This window comes from Stomoxys calcitrans, chromosome 5, assembly GCF_963082655.1.
Source record: "Stomoxys calcitrans chromosome 5, idStoCalc2.1, whole genome shotgun sequence".
NCBI classification, from domain to species: domain Eukaryota; kingdom Metazoa; phylum Arthropoda; class Insecta; order Diptera; family Muscidae; genus Stomoxys; species Stomoxys calcitrans.
This window is the reverse complement of record NC_081556.1, coordinates 124038100-124060866: the sequence shown is the minus strand read 5'-3', so window position 1 is coordinate 124060866 and position 22767 is coordinate 124038100. Positions and strand designations below refer to the sequence as shown.

Genomic DNA, 22767 nt, shown 5'->3' with positions numbered 1-22767 from the left:
GTAAGCCACGAAACTGTCAACTGGGGTATCAGCAAGTTGGACTATTCATTTCATTTTCAGATTTTGGACTAATAACAAGGTAAGAGAGATTCTTTCCCAAAATAACCCTCCCCTACCATTTTCAAACCCACCCATCGATCTCCAGATCTAATCCACAATAATTATTGCTTTTATTTATTCTATGTTATTTTCTTCATTTCTTTTCTAGGCAAATTTTATTACCATATTCGTGAAACTCAAACGATAAACGTTATTTAGATACAACTAATTAATTATCAATAAAAATAAATTATAAAAAAATTAAACAAATAATACCATGTCATCGCAAAACGTTAAACAATTCACTCGCGCCGAAGTTGCCAAAAACAATACCAAGGAAAAGAATTGGTTTATAATCCACAACAACGTGTATGACGTGACCGCTTTTCTCAACGAGGTGAGTGGACAGACAACAAATCTCTTCTAGAACACACCTATTATCATTAAATGGTTAATAGATTTCCAGAAGAATTTAATAGTTCGTATTACAAACAAATGCAATGTGAAGTGAATAGCCAAATCTAATAATCCAGTGAAACAGCGTTGTTGTTGCTTTTTGATATTCCGTGTTGACGTGTGCCGAAAAAAATTATTGAAGATGCATGCAGGTTAAAAAAAAGCAAGAAAACATCGAAACATCAACTTGGCCAGAAGCAGTGGAGGTGGTGACATTGAATTACGTTTTAATTTTTTCATGCATATGTGTACTTTGGAGTATATTTTTGCTTTTGTATGTCTCTGTACACGCAGGGGTTCGATCAAATCATCACCATGATGAAGCAATAATTAACAAACGATGATAATAAGAACTTCTTACTTTTATCATGATAACAACATGGCTAGCCATATGAAAAACACAATTGCAACAGTAATCACAAATATTTTGAAGTTCTTGCTGCCCCTACTCAAACTTTTCTATTTGTCTCATTTTTTAGCTTTATTTCATCAGTGTTTCTGCTTTTGTTATCACTTCGCTCCTAGGCAGGTGTGAGGTGGTATGGATGGTGACCCTGCCTGCCTGTTTTTGAATTTCTTCATTTCTTTTAAAAATGCAGTTTGCTTTTGTTTGAATAGTGAAAGTCTCTGAAAATATTTGGATTTAATCTTTCCAATACCCCAAAACCTAATAGCACCAACACGCGTAGATTTCCGTGTTGATTATCTCGAGTTGTGTGTTTGTGAACTTTGAACTAAGGTCGTTGTCCGTGATATTGAAAGACTGAATATTTCGTTAATTTTATTTAGTATGGGCATAAGCAACGCTGGCTCATTTCCAGTGTTGTGATGTTGATTTTTTGCTGCACTTCAATTTGTAGATAATTTCCCCTTAATTTGATTATTTAGTAGCTCTGTCACAGTGTTATTTTTAACCATTTCAAAACAAGATTGAAGGTATTTTGGTTGAATAAAAAAACGACCTCTATTTTATTTTTTTAGTTTTGCTATTCTGGTTTTGATTTCAATGCAGTTGCTTCTAGAATGATCCCGTTCTGCCTAAAAATAAACAAGGCGTATTTAATGCTTTGTTGTAGCAATTCGCCGAGCTAAGATTTCCATGTTAACTCCGAAACATTCTTCAGGATGTTATTATCCCTCACTAAAACCTCTGCAATCGATTGATATGTGGTCACGGGTCTTTGAAGTAGAGCAGGCAAAATATCGATGGCACTACCAATATTAAATTTTTTGACTGAATATCGATTGAAATTTTTCCAATGGATACTATCGCAAAAGCTAAATTTTTTTGGACAAAGTTCAATTAAGCAATCCGACGCTGAATGCATTCTTTAAGATACATTGCGCCTATAGAGGGCACCTTATCATTTGATTAGGCTAACATTTTATACAATGATTTCTCTCGTGACTTCCAACTGACTTTACTAACCTTGGTTTTATTCGGTCTGTGCATTGATGCAAATTGCTAATTTTGCCCATGAACATTCCACTAAATGACAGGGGCAAATTTCTCACATATCAATGAGTGCAGTCCGATTCAAGTTTAAGCTCAATGATAAGGGGCCTCCTTTTTATAGCCTCTTTGGAGAGAATTTTTACATGACATAGTATCTCACAAATGTTGCCAGCATTAGGATGGGAAAACCACCACTGAAAATTTCTGATGGACTTCCCAGGATTCGAAGAAACTACAAAATTGGTTTAGATGTCGGAGGTCACAGAAATCATTTAAGCCAAATCGGATAACAATAGCTCATTCCAGGGTCTCATGATGTATAATCGGGAGGTGGGTTTATATGAAAGCTATATCAGGTTAGGTCATATCAGTTATAGTCAGACCAATTTTGGGATATATTTTGAAATTGTTGTTGTTGTAGCAAAAGGTGACGATCAAGCGGAGGTAGCGATCCTCGTCAAGCTCCTGTAAGTCAGCAAGGTCGTTCCGTTCTATAGGACCGATTGTAGCGGGGACAATGTGGGCATTGGCTATTTAAAGGCGCCAATAACTCTCCTTGTCATATCTAGTATCATAGGCACTCAGTATTTAAGCAACAGCCTATGCCGGCCGGCCTCTCACTGATACTCTTCACTTGATACCGCTGATTGTCCGCAGCTGCAGTTGAAGCTACTCCATATATGGAGCATCCCACTATACGCAATCTGTGGACGCGCTCGTTAGCTCTCAGCTGAGCTTCTCATAATGACGATGAACACTACACAAATCGCAACCGAGAGTTTCAACCTGTGTGGTGCTCATAGTCATTCCGTGCCGAGATATTGTGTTCTATCTTTAGTCTGCTTGGTCCTGTTGAATATCAAGATCTAGGAACTGTACGATTAAGATTGGGGTGCGTTCAGAGAGATCTGGATGGGCAGTTAAATAGTGGACGCGTGTTTCCAGCTCACAATTGGGATAAAACTTCTACTACTGATAGTGCCAACTGGCTACTGGCTGGACAACAGGGATATTTTACGTGCTCTTCCACAAGAAAATGATTTGAATGACTGCTGGTATAATAGGCTCTAGATACTTCTGTCTTGTGGAGGTGATACTCAAGAGAACTGAGGTGATAGTCTGTCGGAGTTCATAAAACACCATTCTGGCAGGACGGGATTTTATTATACACAACTGACCGGCCAATCCTTCTCTATGTGGAAGAAAGATTTCTTTTTCATTACCCCGGGTGGTGCCGGCAAGTGACTTGAAGACCTTATTTTTACTACTGTAGCATTTACGAAGGACCGACCTATAGAAGCTGTTGAATGTGATATTTTAAATCAATACGCAATCGACAATCTCACTCCTCCAACGCAATTTCGCTGTTCTTATAGTCAAAAATCTGGCTAGGATTTTGAAGCAGATAACTTTCAATTCTCGTGCAGCAGAATAAGCGACAAAATTGATAAGGTGGACCTTTTACCTATGGCAGATGTCATAGTACATAGTTGTATATCGTAGCAGGCACGTTTTACGGGCACATTTTACTCAAAACAGCTATCGTGTTTGATAATCGAGCGTAAAAACTACAATGCCTCAATCAACAATACCACAGACTGAAAAAATAAACTGCTTTTTTCTTAGTTCGATTACTTTGCAAATAAATTGAGGTTTACTTCGTCTTGGTCTGATTTGAATTTTTTTCTACAAAAAAAAAAAATCCCACATGTGTGCATTTTGCATTTTATTTATTTCTATTTTATTTTTTGTTTTTATTTTGTGTCTTTTTCTTTGCATATATTTCGTTTAGCAATTTATTCGCATATTTATGGCATTGATGGAATTATAAATTAGCACATCGAGTTATATAACAATCTTTATATACACTGAAGAAAAGACGCGTAAAAAAAGTCCAAAAAGCGAATAACTTGAAGTGAATAGCACATAACAAGAACAATTGTTCTTCATCAAACAGCGGAGTGGGAGTTTATTAGGGTTTACAACATTTCTTTCAAATTAATCAAAAATGGAGGCTTTTAGAATATACAAAAGGCTAATCGTAGTATAGGTTTGAAGTGGGCGGTATTGTATGGTACGCTCAAAATCTTAGCTTAAGCTATTTAAACTGAGGTTTCTGGAGCTGGTCAAAGGCCAAAGTAGAATCTGTTTGTATTTTGTGACTTTATTACGTGTCTAGACCACTCGAATAAAAACTGGGCCTTCGGGAGGGACTTAAGAATTAAAATCATAGGATCGTTTTATGTATAACTAGACATTCAAGAGCATTGGTTGATGTGGAAGTTGATAATCAAGATGGTGCTTCACATACAAAATGGGTCACCGTAACGCAGAGTTTGGCATGCCCGCCTATGTCGCTGAAAGCCTGTGTTCGAATCCTAACGAGACTATCACAAAACATTTTCAGCGGTTGTTTTCCCCTCCTAATGCTGGAAACATTTGTGAGGCACTTTGTCATGTAAAAGCTTTTCTCTAAAGAGGCGTCGCACTGCGGTCCATTTTCTGCCTTATTTTAATAATAAGGATTTAGTTCTTCGATTTGTAATAGAAACAGAGAGCCCTACGTCTCGTAGGACAATATCCGATTGTATAGACAAACTTTTTACACCCTACACCACTACTGTGGTACAGGGTATTATAACTTAGAGATAGACCCATGGATAAATATACCGATCGACTCAGAATCACTTTCTGATTCGATTTAGCCATGTCTGTCTGTCTGTCTGTCTGTCCGTCTGTCCATATTAATTTGTGTACAAACTACAGGGCGCAATTTTCATTGGCCTAGAGACTAAGCCTATTGAAATTGGAAAAAATCGGATCAGATTTGGATATAGCTCCTATATATATGTTCGTCCGATTTGTAGAAATAATGCAATAAAATGGTCATTTGTTATCCGATTCTTTCGAAATTCGGCAGAATGGATATTTTATAACTGTCGACATTACTGGTGAATTTCATAGAAATCGGTTCAGATTTAGATATAGCTCTCATAAATATATATATAGCCCGATTTTCACTCCTAGAACCATTGCAAGCGCATTTATTGATCAATCTTCCCAAAACTTTGTAAAACACCTTCCTCGACGTTCCTCGACGACTACCACAATATATGAGAAGTTTGCTTGAAATCGGTTTAGATTTAGATATAGCTCCCATATATACATATGTTCGTCCAATTTGCAGTAATAATGCAATAAAACGGTCACTTGTTAACCCATTCTCTTGAAATTTGGCGGGACGGATTTTCTTATGACTCTCGACATTGCTGGTGAATTTCATAGGAATCGGTACAGATTCAGATATAGCTCTCATATATATTGGGTTGCCCAAAAAGTATTTGCGGATTTTTTAAAAGGAAGTAAATGCATTTTTATTAAAACTTAGAATTAACTTTAATCAAATATACTTTTTTTACACTTTTTTTCTAAAGCAAGCTAAAAGTAACAGCTGATAACTGACAGAAGAAAGAATGCAATTACGGGGTCAGAAGCTGTGAAAAAATTTGTCAACGCCGACTATATGAAAAATCCGTAATTACTTTTTGGGCAACCCAATATATATAGCCCGATTTTCTCTCCTAGAGCAGCCATTTCAAGCGCATTTATCTTCCCAAAACTTTGTACAATGCCTTGCTCAACGACTACCACAACATCTGAGAAATTTGCTTGAGATCGGCTCAGATTTAGATGTAGCTCCCATATATGATTTTGCCCAATTTTGAGAGATATTGCAATAAAGTGCTCAATTTTTAAACGATTCTCTCGAAATTTAGAAAGGATTTTCTTATGACTTCAGCATATCAATAGGTATGCAAAGTTAAAATCTGCATTTAAAGTAGTACGCAGACTCGGTGGTGTAGGGTATTATAAAGTCGGCTCCGCCCGACTTTTGCCTTTCCTTACTGGTTTTATTTTAAAAATCTTGTTGAAATTTGGATTATTCAGCCCCAAACACAAAATTAGTTTTCGATGAGCGTAAAAATGCATAATGCTACCTGACCATTCTATATATTTTAATTTTTTGAAATACGATATGTTTGATAGCAATTGTGTCGCGTGCTTATTTAGGCCAAGTAAATCTATATGCGGACACATTACACAAAAATTTGTTTATTAACATATTTAATTTGCATAAAATAATTGCATGGGTAATCCCCATCAACTTAAATGAGGCTCAAATTACAAACCCATATTAACATGTTTTTTGTTTATGGAATGCATAAATTTTGTTGACAAGCGTTTAATTATAGGGTAATCAATCGAATTTTTAGCTTGAAGACCTTAGTGTGTCATTCTGAAACTGGGGACGCTTCTATCACATCGAAGAATACGCGTGAGGTGAATACTGAGCTGGTCTGTGATGGTCGATGGAGAAATGATTCCGACCATCAAATATCCTAAAATAATTGGTGGCAAATTTGACAGCTCTTACACATTCTTCCCACATGCCACAGCAATTTGCGAATAGGGTAAAAATAGAAACAAGGTCCTCAAGTCACTTGCCGGCATTAGTTGGGATGCTGACAAAGAAACCTTGTTGACCACGTACAAAGCAATTGACCGGTCTGTGATAAGTTACGCAGCGCCAGTGTAGTCTAATCAGCTATATGACGCGCAGTGGAATAATATTCAAATTTGTCAGAATGTCGCTCTTCGATCTGCAACGGACTGTCTCCTCAGTTCTCACGTGGACCACTTTCAACAGTAGACAAAGATCCTACCCGTGCGAAGACATAACTACAATACATGCTGCCCAAGCAATACTTTCTGGGCTGTTATCGCAGGGATCATCCAAATCATTATCTTGTGAGGGGTTGGTTTAGCGTTACAAGAGATAACCTCTTGATCAAGCGCCATACCAGGGTGTCTGGACAACATTCATGCAGACACGGTAGCAGATGCGGTGAATAGCTACCGGATAAATTATGTCCTTGAACGACCGCCACCCATTGCACCTGAAGAAATTCACATACCCCAGCAAACCATAGTAGTTCTGGCTCAATTATCAATCGGCAAATGCAGCCGCCTCAACTCCTACCGAGCAAGAATTGATGCCAATGTGCAGGATATGTCCCGATTGTGACCTGGGATAAGATACCAACTGTCCAGCCAGACCCACTCGACTTAGACCAAAATCCCCCTGAACCCATTCCTCCTTAGTGGCATAGTTCGTGGATCTGGATATTCAACAGAACCAAGCAGACGAAAGATAGAACAAAACACAGGGTTGCAACAACAACAACAACATATATTTGGTTATAATAAAATACGGAGGCCACCGTAGCGCAGAGATTAGCATGTCCGCCTATGACGCTGAGCGTCTAGTTTCGAAACCTGGCAGGAACATTAGAAAATTTTTCAGCGGTGATTATCCCCTCCTTATGCTGGCGACATTTGTGAGGCACTTTGTCATGTAAAAACTTCTCCCCAAAGAGGTGTCTCTCTGCGGCATGCCGTTCGGACTCTACTATAAAAAGCAGGTCCCTTATCATTGAGCTTAAACTTGAATCGGACAGCACTCATTGATATGTGAGAAGTTTGCCCCTGTTCCTGAATTAAATGTTCATGGGCGAATTTGCATTTTCAATAAAATTAATCAGTAGACGTGAACAAGTGCTATAGAAAAACAGTGTTTTCACAATGTACGAGGTCTGATCGAAAAATAACCGTTATTTTTCAATTTCTTTAGTTCGATTTTCCAATTTTTTTCTGTTATGTTGGTACACATGTCATGTTGTATATGTTGTTTTTAAATGTTTTCGTTTTCTCAAAAATTTGTGTAAATTTGCGCAAATTGTGACTGGAAGTCGTTCGCGTACTTTATTTGACAGCAGAAGATAGCGGGAGAGTGCGTGAGAGCAACCTAAATTTTGAGAGTTGTTTGGTAATTGAGAGCTTGCTTATTTCTACTCGTTGTAATTGAGAGCTTGTTCATTTTTCCCATATGCATTATCGAACAGCTGTTTTATGGAAACCACCTGTTTAATTCAAATAAATAACACAAGACAGTAAAGGCTATTATTACTCTTCTGCAAATTTTTACGCGAACAGACCTAATATCAGCCATTTTGGATTGTCAGTTTGTTTTTGTCAGATAAAAAGAATAGTGTTTTGGCGTGCTCTTAGATTTTTTACTATTTGTTTTGAGTGGATATAGTTGACCTTTTTTTTATATATATGAAGCTTGGTGTATAGTATCGGCTATACGTCACGAGGAAAAAACAAAGTTTTTTGCTGTTTTTTTGTCTTATTTTATTTCCAATATTCAGTCGACGTCGTCAAACCATTTTCGGTGATTTTAAAATATGGAGTTGCGTTTAACGTGATGCTGTTGTATTCACCGTTGGCAGCAGTTGTCAGCAGACGGTGAATACAACAGCATCACGTTAAACGCAACTCCATATTTTAAAATCACCGAAAATGGTTTGACGACGTCGACTGAATATTGGAAATAAAATAAGACAAAAAAACAGCAAAAAACTTTGTTTTTTCCCCATGTCTTATAGCCGATACTATACACCAAGCTTCATTTTTTACTATTCGAAAAAATTGATCATAGAAACTGTATTAAGTTTTGTGTAACCCAAAAGTTTCAGAGGTGTTTCGAGGATTTGAAAAAACGGTAAAGTGGGAAAAATTTCTGAGAAATATTACTTTAAAGGGGACAAGATAGTTATTGACGACTAAATACTTTTTGAAAAATATTAAAATAACGATTAGTTTTTGATCAGACCTCGTATGAGTGAGGTTCATTCATACATCACTAAAAAGTTATAGATAATTGAAACCGATATTAAATAATAATGTTAGAAATTTGTAATTGTTGAATTACCTATTAAGTTGTCTTAATGCGTTCAAAAGCAATTGACTCATAAATACAATGATATTGATAATTGAACCCAGAGTTCATAAGATTTATTAGCCAGAGAATACAGCTAATTCTCTGGCTAATAAATCTATTAGCCAGAGAATTAGCTATTTTAGGTAAACATATGTTTTTTGGTCTTTTAATCACGAGTTATTGCACGCTGTTATTGCAATTTACAAGCGTTGCGTTTTATGTTTCGGGATTGAGTTAGTTTAGATTTAAGTGGCAATCTGCCATCAGACTCACTTAGAGGTTTTCGTCCATTGTGATACCACAGAAACAGAAGAAGAAAGATGCCTTATACAGTCTTCTACATCCTACAATTCCCTGGGATATCTCTGCGGCCCGGCAACCAGAACAGGTGAATTTTGAACTGTTCAGCCATCTCGTTGAGAGATTTGCGACAGTCGAGGGCGATTTTTGTGTTCAGAAAAACGTTCTCCAGGGATTTCCTGGCTGTCTGAGAAGATATTTATGCCAATCGTCGTTATGACATTATATCTTAGCCATTCCATCACTTGCTTAATTGCAAGGATCTCCGCTTGATACATACTGCAGTGGTCGGGTAATGTTTTCGATATGACCAGTTCTAGATCTTTAGTGTACACCCCAAAGCCCACCTGGTCGTTTAGTTTGGAACCATCTGTATAGAAGTCTATGTAACTTCCGTTACCAGGGATAGCGTAGTTCCAATCGGTTCTATGAGGAATAGTTGTTCAGTAATTTTTATCAAAAAGCGGCTCAGGTAAGGTGTAATCCACACTGCCTGGAACATTGGATATTGTATCGAGGATAACAAAGTGTCCGTAGCCGCCACATGACCAATGAGAAAGCTCCCTTAACCTCACGGCAGTTGTCGGTGCAATTTGGGTAAATTGCATATTAAAAATTCAGTGCATTTCGAGTTTAGAGAACACAAAATCAAATATTAACCATAGAAAATCGCTTTATTGTTTTTCAAAATATTCCCCATTAAGATCTATACAATTTTGCATGCGTTTGAAGCAATTGTCGAATCACTTTTGACACTCTAATTGAGGTATCAACATGCATTCTGAACGCATCAACCTCTCCTTCAGGTGTAGAAAAACGTTGACCTCTCATTTTATTTTTAACGTACGGGAATAAAAAGAAGTCATTCGATGCCATTTCAGGACTATACGGCGGATGACTCATTAAATCCATGTTTTGAGCGCTCAGAAATGCAGTTGTTTCGTATTTTTGGAGCATATCTTTCCACCAATCGACACGAGCCTTTTTTTTGAGCGATTAACAAATTGTGTGGGCAAACAAATTTTTTTGACGGTCAAATGGTCATACAATATTGAATGTAAGCTGGTCCCACTAATGCCTAAGTTTGTCTCAATCTCACGATAGGTCACATGACTATCTTGCAATATCAGTAGGCGCACAGCATCAATGGTTTTTGGAACAACAACTGTTTTTGGACGACCTTCACGAAATTCATTTTGGAGTGAACAAAGACCTCGGTTGAATTCACCATACAATCGATAAACACTGGTCTTTGATGAAGCTTAAACGCCAAAAATTGAATTAAATTCATCGATGCACTGTTTTTGAGTTAATCCACGTCGAAAGTTGTAAAAAAATCGCAAGAAAATGTTCACGATTTCATTCCATTTTTTGGGCGAGATGAATCTTTTAAATTACTGTAAACAACACAAATAGCGCTCGTATGTCAAAAAGTTCTGAGTATGTATAACCTCAAAAATGTCAAGATTTACGATAGAGCTGTCAGTTGGCAGATTGCAACAAAAGGGTTGTCCAATCCCGAAATCACTACATGGTGATAGATTTGCATATCTATGGAAATTTGTATTATCTAAAATTAAAGATTTTTCATAGGATCAGTTTTTTATTGCCGTCTATACAAATTATGCCATTTCGTTTTTATCTACACTTTGGTCATCTTTCCTTTACACACATCAAACCCTAATCTAATTTATGTTGTAATATTTTTCTACCTAAATGACCTTAATGAATTGTTTTTTTTTTGTCTATCAAGACAAATTACAGGGAAAACAATTAAATGCTTCCATACGCTGATCCATCTGTAACTCCGTTACCAGTTAGAAAATAACGGTCTATGTTTTGACACGCCAATGTGTTTTACATTTGGTGGTGACAACGAGTTTTCCAATAAATTATCGGCACGCAAATATTTGCGTTCATAACTATACTAAATTATAATGATAGGTCAAAGAGAAAACAATTATCAAATGAAAATTATTCCATGAAATATAATGAAACAAAAGTACATAATACATACAAGTTTGTTTTTGACCCTTACATATGTACATCAGGGGGGTTTTATCTCAAACTCCGCTAGTTAGCTGCTATGAAAATAACAGCTTATGTTTTGACACGCCAGTGTGTGTTTTACATTTGGTGGTGACAACGAATTTTCCAATAAGTTGTCGGCACGCAAATATTTGCGTCCACAACTATACTAAATTACAATGATAGGTCAAAGAGAAAATAATTATCAAATAAAAATTAGTCCATGAAATACAATGAAACAAAAGTACATAATACATAAAAGTCTGTTTTTGGTTTCACTTTGCCTAAGAATGCACTTGATGACCCTTCAAAATGTACATGAGGGTTGTTTTATCTCAAAGGGAAAAAACGATGTAAATTTTTTTTGGCGCCAACTCCTAAAATATATTATTTTGTTAGATTGTAAGATTCCCAAAATGTAAGCACAATTAGAAGATGTTAACACGTGCTGCTTTGAGGCCCCTCAAAATTATGAAGATCTCGATTTTGTTGGCTATTTGGGGAATTCAGCGGCCCATATCTCTGAAACGGTTAAAGCTATTTGCCCTTGTCATACATCAAATTAAAGGCCATTCTCTTTTAAACATTTTATATTCAATAACGAATAGGACTGAGTTCGAGATAATGACACCAATGTCCCTAAAAACGTGCAAGGTAACCTTTTTGCTGATAGTCAGTCTGTCGTTTTTTGGAATTTAGGTACAGATCGTAATTATTATCCAATCATCATGAAAATTTGCATGAATCACTTTCTTAGCCCAAAGAATGAATTTTGGGAAAAATCGGTTCAGATTTAGATATAGCTTCCATATATATAATTCGTCCGATTTTCACTTAAAATCGCGTAAACAGATTTTAATAAAAATTGGCGGAGGCTTTCGGATGGGTAATACAATATTCCATGCCAAATTTCAATCTGCCGTTTCAGAGTTATGGGTCGCTGAAGTCCCTTAAGTCGTCAAATAACCAAAAAATTGAGATTTTCAAAACTTTGAGGCTCCAGCAGCACGTGTTAACATCTTCCAATTATGCTCAAATGTTGGGAATCTTAAAATGTAACAAAATGAAACATTTTAGGGTGACGCCGCAAAATTTTAACCACCCTAATGTACATATGTCAAATTTTAATGTTCCACTACGACTGTTGAAAATCCGCGTTTATGTTGTTGTTGTGGCCACCACCAAATGCATTTGCAATCATCTGAGATATATTTGTTACGGAATAACTTTTGTTTTAAATAGTTATTCCATAACGAATAACCTACTTTACTTTAATTGGCTACGACAGAACATTTGTAGAATACGTTCCAAGCGCCTCGACCTTCTGCGCTCATTTTATAATCTCTGACACCAAGTTTCGAGGTGTCTCCTACCACTTGATGTTTCCATCTGGATTTTGGTTTCTGTTGTTGTAGCAGTGTATTGTACACTGGCACTTTTGGTGGTCCCGGTTTGGGACGACCACCGAGTTTGCTTTCAAAAGACTTCTTTGCAGAAGCTTCTTCATTCAACTATACTATCGTCGTTATATAGCTCGTGTTTCATACGACGCCTATATTCTCCATTAAAAAAACTTTAATTTTTCAAGTTTTCCTGCTTGTTAGGGCGAGAACATTAAATTTTATGAATGATCGAAGATGCAAATGGAAAAGGAAAGCCAAAGGTAGCAACACACACCAACCACTTTAGTTTTAAATAAACTGCTACTGTTGGCGAACTCAAACACTTCAAAGTGAACAAAATGTTTGTGTAATGCAATATAAATCGTTTAAATGATACTGGTGGTGTTGCCAAAAGCCATGGTGGTGGTTCAAAAAAAAAATCTTCAACAACACCTAAAATGATTCGGCGAGAAGGCTCGCATTTAACAAAATCTTCACCTTAGTGACAATCGAATTGCTTAAGATATATAAATGAGGCGTGGTTGCAAGCGAGCTTACTAGTTCCTAAATGATCTTATATTAAAGCGAAAACAGTTAGACTCGAAAGAGCAAAGCAATTGCAGCACTTGCTGCAATTTCATAATATCATGTTTTATGATGAGAAAAATTTCACAATTGAGCAATTCCTAGACGTCAAAAATGATCGTTTTTGCTCAACCAAGCGCGCGTACGAGAATTTGAGCCACCAAACGTACGCCAGAAGTCATTTTCCATCTCATGTGATGATATGGGACAGTTGTGACTGCCGATGGCCGCTCTCCAATCGGCAAGTATATATGACTTATTCGAGAACAATCCCATGGTAGCCAGTTGCCTCCTCAGTCTACAATACACTGATTTAATAACAACAAAAACTTATTCGAGAAAACATTTTGGAAGCTATGAGCACGCAGACGTTTTTCCTAGATATTTTTCCAGGGGATGGCTAAGACCCAACCAAAAAAATTGGAATTTTTTATTGCTTCATTATTAGGATGAAAAAGTTCGTATAATTATGTTCTTAAAATTAAATCAATGGAGTCGGTTTATATCACCAAAAAGGTCCCGTTTCTCTTGTTCTTAAATTGTGGGCTTAATATCTTGTGTCGGCCCCCATATTTTTTTTGAAATCTACGACTTGGCCCCATGGTGCCTTCTAGGTCAACCTCGTCGTTCTGAAAAATAAAATAAAAACATTCCATGGCGACTCCCCATTATTTCTTGTCAACTCCTTAACTTGTTTTTGGTTTATTTTTCTTATTCCAAGAATAATTCTAGTGCTAAGCTTCAAAAAATTCCTAAAAATTATACAGCTATTCCAAAAAATAAAGTAATGCTTTTTTTTTATTAATTTTTACACAAAATTTAACTCTTGTTTTACCATTTATACAATTTTTTACGCTTTTTGTTGGTAAATTGTTGGCATCACTGCTCGGCACCGTTACAGAAAGCACATGTCAACCAAGAATTGTTAAAAAGTAATGTTCGACTCAGAAAGTCATGGCAAAAACTCATATTGAGTAAAAGTGAATGGATTCTGAAATTAAGATACCATCCACATATTTTTGTCATTTGAATTAATAACAAATATTTTCAAACAAAAAAATGTTACTTTCAAGTTTTTTGCCTGTTAGGGCGAAAATCCTTAAATTTTACATTTTTTTGTTGGTTTCTCTTTCGAGACGTGCTCAATGCTCAGAGATTTTCTTTGCATTTGGAAAATGAAAGCCAGAGATCGCATAGATTAGTAATACTTCGTGTCAGCTGCTCTGTATATATTTATCGCCCAATTTACATTTAGTTTTGTGGCGTTTTATATAGCCGGCTCCCATTTGACTTCTATTCCATATTTGTTTATATTCCATTTTGGTTCCATTTTGAAGTAAGTAGGTTATTTAGGAACCTATTCGTTAAGAATTCCTAAAATTACAAAAGGGAAACTATTCCTCAATATCCGAATAGTTTACCACATTGTCTTACCGGAAATATTGTCCATTAACAATGCACGATACATAAAAATAGTTTTTTTTTCATATTGTTTTCTTTGCTTCTCTATATTCGGATTGAATAAAGCAACAATAATGTAAAACAAAAGCCCTATACTCGTATTTGAATTGCAAAATGATTTGGTTTGGTTTTCTTGATGTTTCTGGTGTGTCTTTAAAAAATACCCATCATAAAGCTAGAGTAGGAAATATGTATGTATATGACGCGAAATGGGTCTTTGGGTCAACAGTCGTTATATGGTATTGCGATTTGTTTTTGTCTTTTTCTAGATTTTCTTTCATTCGCTTTTGTCTATTTTCTGGCTTTTGTCAAACTGCTTAAAGCTGCTTTCTGTTATTATTGATCTTTTATTGCTAGCGATTTGAATATTTTTTTATTATTACAAATGGTATTGGAATTTTGAGTTGCGTGCGAACACACTGCACATCAGTCATTGGGGTAAAAGACTTAAATGCACCTACCTACCTAACCGATAGCAAGCATATAACAACAAAACAAACAGCTATTAAAATCTTCTAGAACACCTATAGGTGTATAAGTATGGACACACGTTTTGACTTTTTTTTTTACTAAATTTATTTTAAATTGTGGAACGCTAATCACATGTATTCATAAAAAAAAATTAGTATTTGCATTTGTTTTTAAATTGATTATCAAAAATTCGTTCGCTGCTATCTTTCGTTCGTGGTTATATAATTCATAATCAGCTTTTGACTCTAGCCTCTTAATATGCTTTATGTTTTGTTTTTAGCATTGGTTCCTTTTGGTTCAGTTATTCGATTAATATAGATTTAACTGCATTATTGGTCATAAACTCATAATCATACATACATACGAATGTCTCGCCTATTCAAGGTCACATAACATAGAAAATAACTTACACGATTATCGAAACGAATATCGATTCTGAGTTAAGACGATCTAGAAGAAATAGGAAAGCAAAATTTGAACCTTTGCTATTTTACGATAACGACTTTTCCACTTAATACAATTCTACGTGCATTTTTCTAATGGTTGTTACCCATACATACATATGTACGTATTTAGTTAAAGTCTCTCTTCCGACAAAATTGTCAATGTCATCGCTCACTGTAGATGTTTGTAGTTTATGGTAGTGGTAGAGTAGTCCCAGCAACCGAAGCCAATGACCTCTGTAAGTGATATTTAAGTTTATTAATTAATGGCTTAATTTAGTATTACTGAAATTTTGATAATTAGGTGAATATTAACGAATACAAAGAGTCGTTTACATTCATAGACTAAATATATGTTTGAGCAGAAGGTCGAATCATGTAAACAAAACTAGAAGCGTTGATTTATCAGGTAGCGATATATCACCATTTTAATACTATAAATTCTTTGACAATATTAATTCCAAAACCACCAGCGCAGTACCATTTCAGAACCTAAAGTCAAACCTAAAAAAGAACTGGTGCTATCTATGCAGTAATTCATTTGCAAGGGCTATCGTCTCAGTGTACAACGCACTGCTACAACAACATCTCGAAAGCGTTAGGTCGGCAGAATTGGCGAAATAGGAGGATATTCATGCAATATAAATGTTCAAAGGCGTCACAGGGAAAGTTCAGGGTTGAAGCTAAGTACATCCAACGCAGGTACATTATCATCTTCGGCTCAATTTTTACCAATGACTGCTGTTGGTGTAGCCACATACTAGTCCGATGACAGTCTAGAAGAAATTGTTAAGATATTGGGTTGCCCAAAAAGTAATTGCGGATTTTTTTAAAAGAAAGTAAATGCATTTTTAATAAAGCTTAGAATGAACTTTAATCAAATATACTTTTTTTTACACTTTTTTTCTAAAGCAAGCTAAAAGTCACAGCTGATAACTGACAGAAGAAAGAATGCAATTGCAGAGTCACAAGCTGTGAAAAAATTTGTCAACGCCGACTATATGAAAAATCCGCAATTACTTTTTGGGCAACCCAATAGTATCGTGCTTTAACCCTGGACAGTCATCGTTCGTCAAAAAGACGACACGCGACCGCTATTATTTGCTGTGTTTTATTTTAGACTTTTCCAGTGCAAATCCAATGTTCTGCATAAAATATCAGTGCAAAGCTGTACTGGTAAGTTATCGATAACATGCAATAACGGATAGTAAGAAACGATTAATTGTGATTTGCACTATATAGTTATAGTTATTGTATTATAGTTATTGTAAACCAAATAAGGATGAATTTTCACCGTTAAGGATCTTGCTCTCCTTAAATGTAGATGATCAATGTTTGGCATCTGGAGACAGCCTGTGATGCTCCTTAAGGCTGATTTTTCCCACCGCGTCTTGTCCACTCCTGTGATACATGTTGGAGCTGCGAAGGTTACTACCGGTTGGCCAATCTCTATATAGTTGGTTAACAAGGTTTCTTTGTGTGTACCTAAAATTTGTTTCAACGCATATTGCAGTAATATGGTGCGATCGGTAGGATTTTCGAGTTTTTACGTTTCACATTGATCGGTTCTATGTACCGGAACGACTCATCAAAGACATGGAGACTGACCGGGGATCGTACCAAAAAGGCCATTACCTACGCTTAATATTGTGGTAAAAGTGCATTGTGTGTTCATTCATTATTCGTAGTCACGAAACACATCCTGACGTCTCTAAGCGAGGGTTGCCTATCCACGATATGGTGATTTGGAAAACTGCTGTATAAAAGGATATATATATAAAAGATCTTTGTCCCTCCGTCAAGGGACAAAGATCATTTTTAACAAATCACATGATAGCTAAGAGGGCAACCTGACAACAGGCAACTACTCTGAAGGTTAACTTTATACGTGGAAGGTTAACTTTATTAGATAAAGGGTGATTTTTTAGAGCTATAGGAAAGTTTTCAAAAAACAAACACATAAAATTCAGAAAAATTCATGAAATCGTTATTTGAATAGATACTACGGTTCATATATTTTAATGTTCGAAGATTATTTCATGCAAATGTTGACCGTGACTGCGCCTCAAATGTCAAATTTTGGCATACTCTTTCCAACATTTCGGCCGGTATCTCACGAATAAATGCTGCAATGTTGTCTTCCAATTCGTCAATTGAAGCAGGCTTGTCTGTATAGACATGAACTTTAATAAAGCCCCACAAAAAATAGTCTAAAGGCGTTGGATATCATTTCACGGTAGCGCTCCCTATTCATAGTTACGTTCTGATTCGCATCATCTTTGAAGAAATACGATCCTAAGATGCCTCCAGCCCATAAACCACACTAAACTGTGACTTTTTCTGGTCTTCTGATCTTCCCTCCAAAATTGACAATTCTGCTTATTTACGTACCCATTGAGCCAAAAATGAGCTTCGTCGTAAAATGGAAGAAGCGAACGATGAACTTACTTAACAGAGCACGCATTTTGATAATAAAAAAACTGAAGATGTTTGAAAGTGAAACAAAACACGAAACGTGTGGATATGTTTAAACCCGTGTTGCCAAAAGGATAAAAGCTAAAAAATCACCCTTTGCTATGGGTTGCGGAAAGACTCAATGCATTTACTCGGAACTGTTTAACGTTTCCTTTAACGTATCGTCGTCACATTTGACAGCTCTTACACATTCTTCCGGCATGCCAGAGCAATTTGCGATAAAGTCAAAAGTAGAAACAAGGTCCTCAAGTCACTTGCTGGCAGCACTTGGGGTGCAGACAAAGAAACCTTGTTGACCACGTACAAAGCAATTGACCGATCTGTAGTAAGTTATGCAGCGCCAGTGTGGACTCGTCAGCTTTGTGACACGCAGTGGAATAATATTCAGATCTGTTAGAATGCCGCCCTCCGAACTGCGACGGGCTATCTCCTCAGTTCTAATGTGGACCACCTCCATCAGGACACAAAGATCCCTACCAGCGCGGAGACATAACTAAATGCTGTCTAAGCAATAGCAGAGACCATTAAAGTCAACATCAGGAGAGATATCCACCGCCCAGAAGCCTTAAGGTAGATCTACATGTTCTAGAGCGGGAGGTTCAGCGCTACAAGAGAAATTGACCTCCCCCGGCAAACCAGAGTAGTTCAGGCCCAATTACGTTCCGGCAGATACAGCCGCCTCAACTCCTGCAGAGCGAGGATTGATGCCGATGTGCAAGATGTATGTCCCGATTGTAACCAGGGACCGCACGACCAAGGAACGCTTCCTCTAAAGATCTCTTTTTGTAATACTAAACTTTCCACTCCACAAATTTACCCATGAACATTTCATTAAGGAACAGGGTCAAACTTATCACACATGAGTGAGTGATGTCCGATTCAAGTTTTAAGGTTTTTATAGCCCAACAGAACGGCGTGCCGCAGTGCCAGTTTTGGGAGAAGTTTTTAGAGGATAACCACCGCTGAAAATTTTATCTGATGGTCTCGCCAGGACTCGGTACGGTGCTACGGTGGCTTACAAAACCACCTTGCACTCAAGATCATGAAAATACAACCAAACGTCTTTGGGCTGTGGTTCCCTATTCAAAGGAATTTAGGGGGACCAGAGTGGAACTCTCATAGGCGCGATCTTTGCCAGATCAACTATTAATCCTATGGTTGGGCAATGACACAACATGTCTTCAACTACCCCCCGTCACTAGAGGTTAGACACGCCCTGTGCTCAACTCGACGTTAGACATCTAATGTAGCAGTTAGCAGTCTGAAGTCATACTTTCTCGGACCCAGGATAAGCGACGACATGTCTTGCAAAACACTCCGTCAAGAAGCCTTGGCCTGCTTGCAACCTGTTGCCTCATTAGAGCGGTCAGCATAGAAAACGTCCGCACAGGGAAGGGTTCACTTATTCATTAGCACCTTCGGAGATCATCAGCGATCCATTCCTGCCTAACACAAGGACCGACTCGTTTCCCGCCAACCCCTGATTGCGCGGGACCCTGCATAGTCTGACGTCTTTCCCCATGGCCCGAAGAAACTCCTTACACTTCCTAACCATTCTTGACCTCTTGAACTGGCCTGATGCCTAAAGACTCTGGCATCGGGCCGCCTGACAGTCCACGTAAATCGTCATAGTCCGATCAGGTAGTCTCTGCTGCATCGACAACGTCTGCAGAACCTACATCCGTCCTGAAGACTGTCCATATATGATTCCCTTATCGTAAGGAAGTCCAAGAAAACTCCCGATCCGATACCCCAGGATAGACAGGGTACCCCAAATCAAAGTTCCCTGTCCGGGAAGAGGACGTCCAGCTCTAAAAGGAATAACTTCCCAGTTACATAATCTGTCGCCTCACATATAGCCTGGCGCCACGATGCATATTAAGCGTCTTGGAAATTCCAGCGTGCTTGGAATTTTTAGATTAGTATTTAGATCTCCTCTATGGCACCCATTTTATAGTTATGCGTACCATATAGACCGTCTGTAGTGTTCTCTTATTTTTAGAATTTAGGATGCCGCCGCATAGACGTTGTTCAGATGAAGGTTTTTTTATTTGGTCTTTTTATGCCGTTGTGATGGAATTTAAATCCTAACCGTTTGTTACATTTGAAAGTCTAATGTCTTTAACCTTATGGCGTATTTTTACAAAAATATTTACATTCAATGAATATTGTTTTAAAATGAATATTGAGTTGTGCTGGTCATGGCGGTATTGCATTGCGTCTGTTAGCTAAAATAATTTTTCATTATTTTGTAGCTATAGTTAATTTTAGAATAGTTTTAGAATATTTCCGAATAAAATGTAGAATAATTTTAATTTTAAGGCAGTTCACAGGCATACACAAATATGCAGCTAAAGCTAAGTCAACGCTGCTAGCATTTATTGTTGTAGCCACATTTGCATGTAGAGGTAGCGGTCCTCGTCAAGCTCGCATAGGTGAGCAAGCTCGTTCGATCGCAGCGGAAACTTTATGGTCATTGGTTATTTCAAGGGGCCAATATTTCGCCTTGTCATATCGACCATCATAGGCACTCAGTATTTAAGCAAGAGCTGGTGCCATCCGTTCTCTCACTGAAACTCTCCACTCGATACCGCTGATTGTCCGCGATTGCAGTTGTAGCTACTCCGTATGAAGCATTCTAATCTAAGCTACCTGTGATAACGATGAACACCACACATATCGGAGCGCAAGGTTCCAGCCCGTGGTGGTGCTCATTGTTATCCCGTGCAATTATGCCCCAATTAGGGCGCCCCGACACTACCATAGAATTGGCGCATTTTCATTTTGTCATTGTTAGTAATAAAAATCCAATATTTTGCAAAATTTCAGCCGATAACAATTGCAACTTGCGGGGGCTTAAGACGTCAAATCGGGTGATAGTTTAAATCGGTGGTATATATGGGAGCTATTATATCAGGGAATAAACTCATTTTTCAAGGTGGTCAAGGTGGATTAATAATGGTGGTCTCACGCGAACAGCCGAGCAGTTTGACGGTATAAAGATGTCAGTTATGTGTTTACATTCAAACCAACCCACATTTTTGCAAGTTCTCTGTTCTCTTTGTTTGTGTTTCTCTTTCTCTCATTTTACCTGCACCTCCATCATAGGATGGGGGTATTCTAATTTCGTCATTCTGTTTATAACACCTCGAAATATGCGCCTAAGACCCCATAAAGTATATATATTCTTGATCGAACTAGCCATGTCCGTCCGTCTGTCTGTCGAAAGCACGCTAACTTTTGAAGGAGTAAATACAGCCGCTTGAAAATTTGCACAATACTTCTTATTCCTCATGAAATTTTGCATGAGGTGTTTTGTTATGACTTCCAATAACTGTGTTAAGTATGGCTCAAATCGGTACATAACCTGATATAGCTGCCATATAAACCGATCTGGGATCTTGACTTCTTGAGCCTCTAGAGGGCGCAATTCTCATCCGATTTGGCAGAAATTTTGTTCAACGGCTTCTCTCATGACCTTCAACATACGTGTCTAATATGGTCTGAATCGATCTATAGCTTGATACAGCTCCCATATAAACCTATCTCCCGATTTTGCTTCTTGAGGCCCAAGAAAGCGCAATTATTATCCGAATGAACTGAAATATTACACAATGTCTTCTACAATGTTCAGCATTCATTTATGGCCCGAATCGGACTATAAGTTGTTATTCTTAATATTAATTGTTATCGGCTATTTTATTTGATTTTTTCCCCTCGACTTTTTTTCAGCATCCCGGTGGCGAAGAAGTCCTTATTGAACAAGCTGGCAAAGATGCTACAGAACATTTCGAAGATGTTGGTCACAGTTCGGATGCCCGTGAGATGATGCAACATTACAAAATCGGCGAATTGGTTGCCGAAGAACGTACAAATGTTCCTGAGAAATCTGAACCCACATGGAACACTGAACAAAAGACCGAAGAGTCATCAATGAAGTCATGGCTGATGCCTTTTGTGTTGGGTCTTATAGCCACTCTGATCTACAAATTCTTCTTTGGCACTAAATCCCAATAATTGTAGTTAGAGAGAAAGAACATCACCACCAGCCACAAAGAAAATACGCACTTTAATTTTGTATAATTAGTTGTGAAATTATCTTCTAAACAAACAAAACACTCACACATATACACGAGAACGCATGTATACCTTTCATTCCTTCTTCTTTCAACTCAATTGCTGGATGATTTCCAAATGCATTTAGGTACTTGTCCTCCTCCCTTCTTAAACATGTCTGTTTTTCTTTTTTTTATTTCCTTATTGTATTGTTTTATTAAATTAATTATTTGTTTTCAATTTGTGTTGTACAAGAACAAAGAGTGCTCCTTATAAAGTCTTTAAGAATAGAATTAAAAAAATTTATAGAAAACAAAAGATAATCTGCCTAATGATGAAATGTAATGCTTTTAATAATAGTTAAATTGTTTACCCTTTACACACAATCACCCACACATACATATACACACACACACACACAAACAATATTTCGGTTATATTTTAAATATTTTATATTCTTTTTTGTTTTAGATATTTCTCTTGTGATTTTTCTTCACAGAATTAGGAAGTAACTTCTTCTTTGAAAGCAAAGAAAAAACAAAACATAAATTTGATAACTATAACAATTTGTTATAAGGAAATGGGGAATTTGTTTTTATATCCTTATTCAACATTCATTTTTTTATAATTCTAATTAATGTAAAAAAGATTAAATAAATAAAAAATATATTTAAATAAATTATGAAATACCAAGTTGCGTGTTATTTAGTTTAAGTAGTTTATTTAAGTTAGGCGGCAGCCCTTGCCGATGAAGGACTCCATCGGATCAAT

At 37.1% G+C, this 22767-nt stretch overlaps 1 protein-coding gene across 1 annotated transcript; it reads left to right on the top strand.

Moving 5' to 3' along the window:
- LOC106091777 (cytochrome b5) lies at positions 1–22689 on the top strand. Its single transcript, XM_013258439.2, has 3 exons — positions 1–79; positions 209–436; positions 21673–22689. Exons 2-3 carry the CDS (start codon positions 317–319, stop codon positions 21955–21957), a joined length of 405 nt encoding a protein of 134 aa, XP_013113893.2. The 5' UTR covers positions 1–79; positions 209–316; the 3' UTR covers positions 21958–22689.
- Positions 22690–22767: the final 78 nt, after the last annotated feature.